Consider the following 9,866-nt stretch of genomic DNA (forward strand, 5'->3'; position numbering starts at 1 on the left):
ACTAATATAAAGTAATTAAAAAAAATCATATCTTTAAGTGAATATTAAAACAAAAAAAAGTTTGATAACAGTTCGGATCAAATTGAATTGATAGGTTAGTGCAAAGTACTACTTTCTTTTTTTATTGAACAAGCTTGAAAGAGTTCTAGTGCTGATTGAAAATTAATGCATGCACACTAGATTCGTATATAATTATTATATTCAAAGTGTGACAAGAAAATTCTTAGTTTGCTTGAGACCTTTAATAGAGAATGCTAAGATACATTCAAGCTGAAGGTTGTAGTGTTATATTTCAAGTAGGTTGACACAGTTTCACCAATGCCAAATACCAAACTGAGAAAGAACATAATTCCCAGAGATCTACTTGAAATTTTCACGACTTTAAATCTGGATTCTATAAAACCTTTCTATTGAAACATGATTACAGATTACAAAAGTAAAAAAAAAAACATTTTTCTATTTCAAAAACATTTTTTCCGCCAATAAATACAAAACTTTTAGAATGTAAACTTTATAACTTTTATGTTGGAACAAAAGTTATAAAAAATTAAAAATAATATAATAAATAAAATCACAAATAATTTTGAAAATGACTGACAAATGATTCGTGGGACAAAACACACCTACTGACATGGAGTTAATTGATGTTTGAGTACGAATTCCGTGGTGTCCTCCATGTAGAGTGATAAGTACATTCCCTGTTGCGGCTAAACATTTGTAGTTTGAAATACTATAACCAAAACACCTATTTGTGCAAACATTCTTGTTCAACTTATGTGGTTACAAGGAAAGGTACTGATAGCATCGATCATCAAGGTTTCAATAAAGTAAATATACATGATAATTAAAAAGAATATATATATATATATATATATATATATATAGAACTCATAAAGAAGTTGGGTTTGGTGAATATTAAAAATTGAGACAAAATCATACGCCCAGAACACTCCCCGCTTTTAAAACATTCTCAAACTTACAAGCATAAGTGCCATGCATGATGAACAACTGTGCTACATGGGAGGAAATAACTGCTGCAAAATTCCAGCTGAAATCACCCAAGGTATCGTATCTAGATCTAGAGAATTCAAGTTTTGCCCAACTATAAATATAATTAAGTAAAAAGCTATGCCCCCTAGCTTACAAATCCAAGACTGTAAGTGACAACCCCAACACTGTCAATTACCAGAGCAAGGAATTGAGTGCATATAACATTATACAATTACCATCAAAAGCAACAAGAGCAGTCAAATGGGCAGAGAGGGGTATTTCCAGCATCAGCTTTATTAATACCTAACTCATCTTCAGTGTAGATGGTAAACCCGTCCTCGGTTTTTCTTTTTGGTCCAGAAGGTCGGTCTGCAAACTCACCATCGTCTGATCCATCTGTTTTCCTCTTCACATTCTTCTTCTTCTTCTTCTCCTTTGTTTTATCAGTACTCTTATTTACTCCGTCAGATTTTCCAGTGTTTTTCATTTCAGACTTCTTCCTCTTTTTTCCAGCAAATATTTCATCAATTTCATTACATGCTTTTTTTGGTGTAGAAGAGGGTTTCTCCTCTTTTGCAACAGTATTCTCCTGCAACTGATTTGGTGTTGTTTTAGAACTCTTCTTCGTCATTGAAATGAAAAGAAAGCTGCATATCACGTCACAACCTTTGTCAGAACTGAATTATTCAACAAAAAAAAAAGAAGAAAAACAGTTCCCCAGTTAAGACGATATAGGACAAGGATTTTGAACCTCAGTTGCAAGGTCCAGCATTTTTTCATTCAAGATTTGGATTCTCGTTTTGGATATTCATCAAAGAGAAAAGGATGTATAGGTACATTTTATGAAATGTAAAACGAAAGAGGAAAAATTCCAACCCAAATAAAACACTAATATTATCAGATTTTAACAGTAAAGAAGAAAATAGAACAAAATACAATAACAGAAAAAAAGCAAAGAATGAAAATTAAAAAGAGCTGATCGTTCTCCTAAAATCCACTAACCATTTGGACCCAAAAATCACTAATTTACAGAAATATAACTCCGGTCAATATCCATATTGCTACGTTGGCCAATAAAATTAAGGGCTAATGCTTTATCCGAAGTTCTGATGACTTATTACCCTTAATTGAATTGGCAAAGAGCAGCAATCAGAATTTCTGCAATATTAACATAATCAACAGCAGATATTCCATTCAAACAGAGAACCAAAGTTTTAAATGGTATTTCAGATTGGGAGTGTATAAAATTCCCAGTAGTTTCCTTCTGCTAATGTGTCAACAATGAAATCAACTTTAAGATTAGGATGAACTCCCTAAGTCCAATTGCTGTCAGAATCAGTATTATTAGACTTAATCCCTGCATCCATGGGCAGGCTACAACAGGTATTTTATTCTTGCCATAACACAGAATTACCATTTAACTAAAAACCAGTGATCACTAACTAAAGACAAATTTGCACAAACTGTATTTATACGAAATCAGAAAGTGCTATATAAAATTTCAAAGGATAAAAAAAAGAGGGGAAGCGTTATACAATGCACGAGCCAGGGGAAACCAACGATTGTTAAGAGAGAAGTTAGCTCTGGTATTTCATTCTCTTGAAACCCTGCTGCGAGGATATGCTATAACAAAAAAATATAAACGTTTTAAGCAAAAATCTCTGTTTCTTTAAGCATATACAAAGAAGCTAAAGTTGTTCAAAATCATTAAAATCCCAATTCAGATTTACTATCCATATCTGTTACAGGAAGTTTAATCTCAAAAACAAAACGAAGTTCAACAAACAATATCGTATATCGAAACCAGAACAACTCAGAGAAGTCGGGAAGGGAAGTGGAGGACCAACCTGTTGCGACGACAGACACAACTTTAGAATGCAGAGAGGGCGTCGTTCACGCCGACGATTAGCGGAGCTGCGTAACTGAGTCTTCGCGGTAATGGTGGCGGCAGGAACAACGGCAGCGGCGCGTGGGCGTTGATGCCTGTGGTGGGGGATGTGAGAAAGATGCTCCGAGAGTGATAAGAGTTGGGTTAGGGTTAGAAAATTTGGGAAAACATGAATGGGCTAATAGGTCCATGAATCCTTACTCTTAATTTCAAAAATGGGTTTAACTTATATGACATCTGTCTACTTTGCATAATGAGTAATATATATGTATAACTTATATATACACTAATTTTAATATTAAAATGGAGATACACATTTATTTTCTTATATACTATTATTAAAATAATAATTAGATTCTTTATTTTATTATATTTATACTTATATTAAAATTATATAGAAGTAAAAGAACAAATTAAAAAATTTAATTAATTTAATCATTCGTGGAATCTTTTTTTAGTGGAAATCTCAAATAAGTTTTTTAATTTTTTTTCATTTCAATTAGATCCTTATTTTATCCAAAGAGGTAAGTGTTATGTTTATGTGTAATGCTGATGTGGTTTTTTAAATGACGTTACACACTCAATCAACCAATGAGAAGCAGTTTTGTCTCCTCCATTAGAAACTTTAATTCTCTTTCTCCTTCCTTGTGTCACCTTCAATGTCCCTCAGGCTAATAACCACCTCATTGGACCAACTTGTCACCATGAGTTCCATCATGTGCCGCCACAATCCACTGTGTCAGAAATCGCAAAGAGTCACCAACGTGCCGTATTAACTCGCCCAACGCCCAAAACCCATTGTAAAAATGCCGCTAAGCACAAAAATGGAGTGCTTAGCGCCCTAGAGTATAGGAGCTTACTGTTTTGGCAGCGTTGAGCACCACACAAGGTCATTCCGCACCATACAGATGACAAGAACTTGTTGTTCTGATCTAAATGGTGTTTGGATCTATCTAAATGACCAAATTGACTTCTTTAACACTAGGATTGATGCAAAAACATTTTATTGATAAAATTGAGTACCTCTTTAATCATTTAGTCAAAAACAAAATGCACTAGATCAACCCAACCACTCAAAAACACTTATAACCAATTCTATACATTATAAACCATAATTTAGCAAACTAAGGATCTAAACAAGTCACAATTGACTTAAAACAAACCCTACACCTTGAGTTTATCATAAACTTACTTCATTAGATTTTCATCTATTAAAACCTTTAAAATGGACAAAAAACAACCTAAACTCAACCTATTAGCTAATTACCAACTCAACATCATATTTATAGTTAATTAAAATCCTAAACAAGTTTGTAATGATCTAAAAACAACTTTCCAACATCAATTATAGTTCTAAAATCACTCTACTAAAAATTCAACTATTAAAACCTCAATTTAGAATGAAAATCAATTCAACAACACTCCATTTTCACTACTTTCAACTCTGTAATAGACTTATACTTCCTAAAACTCCAAAATAGCGACATGACATATTCAATCAAGCATCATTTCACAATTATACACTACAAAAATCATTAATAGGAAATTATTTACTCATCAGGATATACACTTCACTCAAATTGTAACAAATTCAGGTAAGTATACATTTCACACTCTATCAAACATAATTACATACTTCTTAACATGAAATTAAAGAAATTATTAGCTTTCCTTACCTGACAGAAAACCAAACCGTTCTAGAAAGTCTAAAACAACTCCAATATACAGGAATTCATGTATGTTCCTACGAATCACATAAACACGATCACTTAGGCTTTGTTCACTTGAATAGATTTGAGAGAAAGTGATTGAATAGATTTGACAAGATTTGAAGATAAATTTTGTTGTTGTTTATTTTAGTGGATTTGAAGGTAGTAGAGAGTGGATTTGGAAGTAAATTTTTTTAATATGTCACATCAATCAAATCCTACACTAATTCTTATAAACGTTGCTTCCGAATCCACTCTCACTTACCTCCAAATTCACTCAAATAAACAACAATAAAATTTATCTTCAAATTCTCTCAAATCCAGTCAATCATTCTCCCTCAAATTCATTCAAGTGAACAAAGAGTTAATCTTTTTTGTCTCTTACCTTTTTCCTCTGTACAAAACCTCACCTCTAGCTTTTGAAGATCACAAAATGCTCTTAACTAATCCTCATCAAGATGACATGTCTGTTGCATTAAAGAACTCTTTATGACGTATCAACCATCATGTCTTGAGTAAGATAACTCTTCTCATGTACCTCCCACATATAGAAATCTAGTTTATCACCATTCTGCTGTGCTACTTTGATCCATATATTTTCTTACTCCTCTGTTTATCGAAAAGGATGATCCTTTTAGGTCAACTGACAAAGAAAAGGCCATCTTTAAGAAACATCTCATTCAAAACTTCTATAGAGCTTACAAAACCTTATAACCTCCTTTTATTATTTCTTTTTCCTATTGTCTCTACTCCTTGAAAGTTTTTCTTTCTTTCTTTCCTTTATCTTGATCCATATCTTTTTCTTTTTATGAATGAACATATCAAGATATTATTATTTTTTAATTGATAAAATTAAATGTTTTTATTCAACTTTTAAAAGATGCTTTGAAAAAAATTAAGTGTTACTAAATCAAATTAACATTTCAAGCTCATGTAAATAATTAAGAATGTTTAATAATGTATGGGTTGCAATCAATCAAACATAATACTCATAATTATCTTGTATTCAAGTACCTTAATAGCCGTCAAACCAGATTTATAAGCAAAGAGATGCAATGATTTTAATTGACCGTCGTAACGGAATCTAATAAGTCTTTTGAATTTTTTTTTTCAAAAGGTATGCTGCAATTGTATCAAATAATACAAGAGTACCTTCCATGATACAAAACCTACAAAAATTATATAAAATTTAACATAATACTATATTTAATTCATAATAAAAAGAAATAAACATAAATATTATTAAAAAAATATTTTTTTAATCAAATCTTCAAATTGATAGATTTTTATTTTATTTTTTTTAAACTTAATTAGTAATTTGATTTTTTATATTTAGATTTATGATTTATTTTTATTCTTATACTTCCTAACTTAATTGACTTTATATTTTTTAAAATAGAGTTAACGTGATATCTTTCATTATTAATGTCATTGAAAAGTAATTAAGTGTAACATATTAGGTTTATTTTCACTTTTTTTAGCTTTTTCTTCTCCTTCTTGTCCCTCTTTTCTCTCTTATCACTCTTCTCCTCCACACTCTTCAATTCCTCCGCAATGGCTAGACTTTCATCCGAGTGTGCGAGTCCATCATAATGGACCACATCAAAGTTTGAAACCTATCATAATTTCATAGTCTCTACACCATACAAAAATATAAATAACAACGACTAGACAATATTTTTTCACACTAGAACTACTTAAAACTTTGACAAATTATAAAAATATCATTGGGAGAGAAAAAAAAATCGAATTTGAAAACTCTCGGTGAAACGAAGATAAGATTTTAAGAGTAATGTGGCACCCAAAAAAGTGATATTACAAAAATACTACATGGAGCATACACATTAATTCTTCTAGATTGAATCTCCTTATCCTAAGAAATTTTACTAAGATATTACAAAAATACTACATAAAGCATACACATTAATTCTTCTAGCTTGGCAAGAACAATGAAATTCTCGCAAATCTAATATTTTCACTTAGAGGAACAAAAAAAATTCCTAGTCACTTTCTGAGAACCAAATTTTTACTATTATATCCAAATCCAGAGTGTTTTACAAAAGAGAATTTCTCGCAAAACATTATAAACATGAATGAGAGATATCACGCATTAAATTTAAGCATGAACAACTTTAGAAGAAAGAATATTTTTGAAGATCATAGGATCATACAATTCAGTAGCACCAAGCCAACCAAAAAAAAAAGATTTATAAAGAACAAACTTATCATATTTGGTTGCTATAACATTAATTCAAAGTTAGTAATTTTATAAATTATTATACGTAGAAGTTGATATATTTGAATTGTATCTTGAAATTAAGGTAAAATTAATAATGAATATTATAATATGATAATATACGGTAAATTTGTTTAAAATGTATTGTTTAATTATTAAATAGAATGTTTGAAATTGGAAAAAAAAAGTTGAATATGAGTCAGAGGTGATAGAGAAGGATCAATCGTGTGAAATAAGTTTCAGGTGGTTTGTGTTTCCCCTTTGTTTCCAAGGTTTGTGCTGAGAAACCTCAACAGCTTTTGAGTGCATTATTTCAATTCCATTTTGATGTGATCTTAGTTGGCCAGAGAAGGGACTCCACAATCTACCCCATTTATTCTGCTTATACTTTTATCATAATCTGACACCTCTCTCACCAAATCCTCAATCCAACTTCCCTTTTTCAAACACTCAGATTGGGACCCTTCATTTTTCCACTTTCTAAACATTTCACATCAATCCCCTTCACCCAATTTTGCATAAACACCATTTTTTCCCTTCTCTCTTCTTTTCTCCTTTCGTATTTCAATTACACTTCACTCCTCCCAAATTTATTAAACATAGATCCCCAGAACCCACTCAGATTTAACAAGATCCTCCTCAATTAATTCCAACACCCAGTTTCAGATACTCATAACATTCATATTAAATTTGAGAGATTTGCTTCCTTCTTTTTTGGCTTCTCTCTGGGGAGGCAGTAAAAACCATGCACCATCATGTAATCATCGCCTTGCCCTTTTGACAACTATACACCAATCGAAAAACACATTCGACACGTGGCGCCATTACACAGCCCCCGATATCTGAAACACCACACGCTTTTATTTCGAATCCATGCCACCAACCATTTCATAGTACACACAAATATAAATACAACCAAAATTATCCCCATCCACACGCAGAGAGAACAAAGCACGCTACGCTAAGATATGGAACATCATCGAGGCAGAGAAGAAAATACAAAAATTCATCTTGCAGTTCCTGCTGCACCGCCAAAACCGCAGCACAAATGTCCTCGCTGCAATTCCACCAACACCAAATTCTGCTACTTCAACAACTATAGTCTCTCGCAGCCTCGCCACTTCTGCAAAACGTGTAAAAGGTACTGGACGCAGGGTGGAACCTTCAGGAACATACCCGTTGGTGGTGCTTCCCGTAAGGCCAAACGTGGCAAAACAGATTCTTCACCCTCCAATTCACTCACACAGCCACACTCAGATTTGGTGAACCCTTCTCCGTCACTCACCATGGCTCACTCAACTACCCCTTACTATCAACTTGGTAGTGGTGGAGGTGGCGGTGGTGGTGGTGGAGGAGGAGGGTATTTGTCTTCTCTGGCAACGCTTCATTCTCTGACCCCATCGCAGCCTTTCAATCACTACCTGAACGTTGCGGGCTCTTCTTCTATTTTGCCTCTTCTGTCTGGCTTCAACGCTGCTGCTGCTGCTGCTTCTTTTCCTCCTCGGTTCCATCACGTGGGAATCAGAGAGAGGATGGAATCTCTCTATCCTGCACCACAACGTTTGCTTCCATCAAACGTGTCTGGTGGCAGTGCTGCTGCAGCAGCACAAAGCTTGATTAGTGATGTTTCAAGTACAAACCTTACGGCTGGTTCTGATGTCTCTTTTTGGAGTGCTACTATCAACGCCACTTCCATCAGTGGAAACTCTGATCGCAACAATGTCAAAGGTGGTTCTTCTTCCTCTTTGATCCCAAATCATTGGCTTCATCCTCCAGGGTACCGTCCTCCTCAATAATCCATTGCAACTAGCTAAAAGTGCAGACATGGAGAATAACTGCATTGTCCTGTCACCACCTTCATGTGTTTGATTTTTATTTTTCCTTCTAGTATCATAATAAGGTTGCGGGATGTGTATTTATATCATTTAATTAAACTATGTTTTTGAGTGATCAATGCAAGAGGATTTAATTATGTTTGTAGTTTATGTAAACGGATCATTAGCATTAGTAACAGGAGAAAGTCATTTGACATCGTTATTATGGTCTAAATAAAAGTGAATTTTTGTATTTCAAAAAAAGAAAATAGTGAAGGATACTGTCAAAAGAACTAAAAAAGTACTTGGTGTCCTTCGCAATAGCAATCATAGCCGTTTTGTTTCTTTAGTTACGATTGAATATGATGGTATAAGGTAAAGCTAGTTTTTTTTTTTTCTTTTTTATGATCCTCTGTTTTGTTAAAAGCAAACTAGTTTAGAAGGGAAGTAGATTGATAATTAACGAGGATTAAGGGTACTAATTATGTGGTGAAGGCATGAAAAAGGTTAAATCTTGGTTAGAAAAGTTGATGGAAAAGTTTGTTCCCCATTGATTGTGCAAGTGGGGGTTACTAAATCATTTCACCTTTACATGTAGGTCGAGAATCTAAATGCTTAACTTTAGTTCCGTTTTTTACGCAATATAATTGTGCCTTTTTTTTCTTCTTTACTGCGCCTAGTCGCTTAAAATTAATTCTAAGAAACTTGTTAATATTGCATAGATTTAAGATTTAAAGCTCATGCAAAAATTTATTATAATGTTAAGATAATTAAAATGAGTGATAAACTTAATTTTATGAATCTTACAGTCCACTTCGTACTAGTTAAAACATTATTTTAATATTTTTTTTTATTAAAACCATTATTTGTTTTGAGTATTATACAATAATTTAATATTTTTGAGTATCATACAATAATTTAACATTTTGAGTATTGTACATTGCTATATGTTCTTTCGATCATAAATGTATCTATCCATATTACTGTACTTTTTACTTTTTTGTAAAGTAAAAAGTATTTTTTTTGGACCTTTATTTTTTGTCTTATTTATCATCACTGCATAGTAGTAGATAAATGTATCAACAATACTCATATAATTGTCAATGATATAGCTATAAAAATCAACCTTTTCTTTAATTTCTTTTTTAACTAATATTAATTTTTATTTTAAAATTAGCATATTGAATAATAATATGCTAACATGGGGACTAACACCTAATCAAATAGCC

At 32.5% G+C, this 9,866-nt stretch overlaps 2 protein-coding genes across 2 annotated transcripts; one reads left to right on the forward strand and one right to left on the reverse strand.

Moving 5' to 3' along the window:
• Nucleotides 1-939: 939 nt before the first annotated feature.
• On the reverse strand, nt 940-3,085 carry LOC108335154 (uncharacterized protein C6G9.01c). Its single transcript, XM_017571102.2, has 2 exons — nt 2,838-3,085; nt 940-1,637 (listed from the first exon to the last, which is right to left on the reverse strand). The coding sequence occupies exon 2, from the start codon at nt 1,619-1,621 to the stop codon at nt 1,229-1,231; it is 393 nt and encodes a 130-aa protein (XP_017426591.1). The 5' UTR covers nt 1,622-1,637; nt 2,838-3,085; the 3' UTR covers nt 940-1,228.
• A 4,601-nt stretch (nt 3,086-7,686) lies between these two features.
• LOC108340353 (dof zinc finger protein DOF2.2) lies at nt 7,687-8,774 on the forward strand. Its single transcript, XM_017577681.2, has one exon. It carries the CDS (start codon nt 7,792-7,794, stop codon nt 8,617-8,619), a length of 828 nt encoding a protein of 275 aa, XP_017433170.1. The 5' UTR covers nt 7,687-7,791; the 3' UTR covers nt 8,620-8,774.
• The last annotated feature ends 1,092 nt before the right edge of the window (nt 8,775-9,866 follow it).

Source organism: Vigna angularis, chromosome 1 (genome assembly GCF_016808095.1).
Source record: "Vigna angularis cultivar LongXiaoDou No.4 chromosome 1, ASM1680809v1, whole genome shotgun sequence".
NCBI classification, from domain to species: domain Eukaryota; kingdom Viridiplantae; phylum Streptophyta; class Magnoliopsida; order Fabales; family Fabaceae; genus Vigna; species Vigna angularis.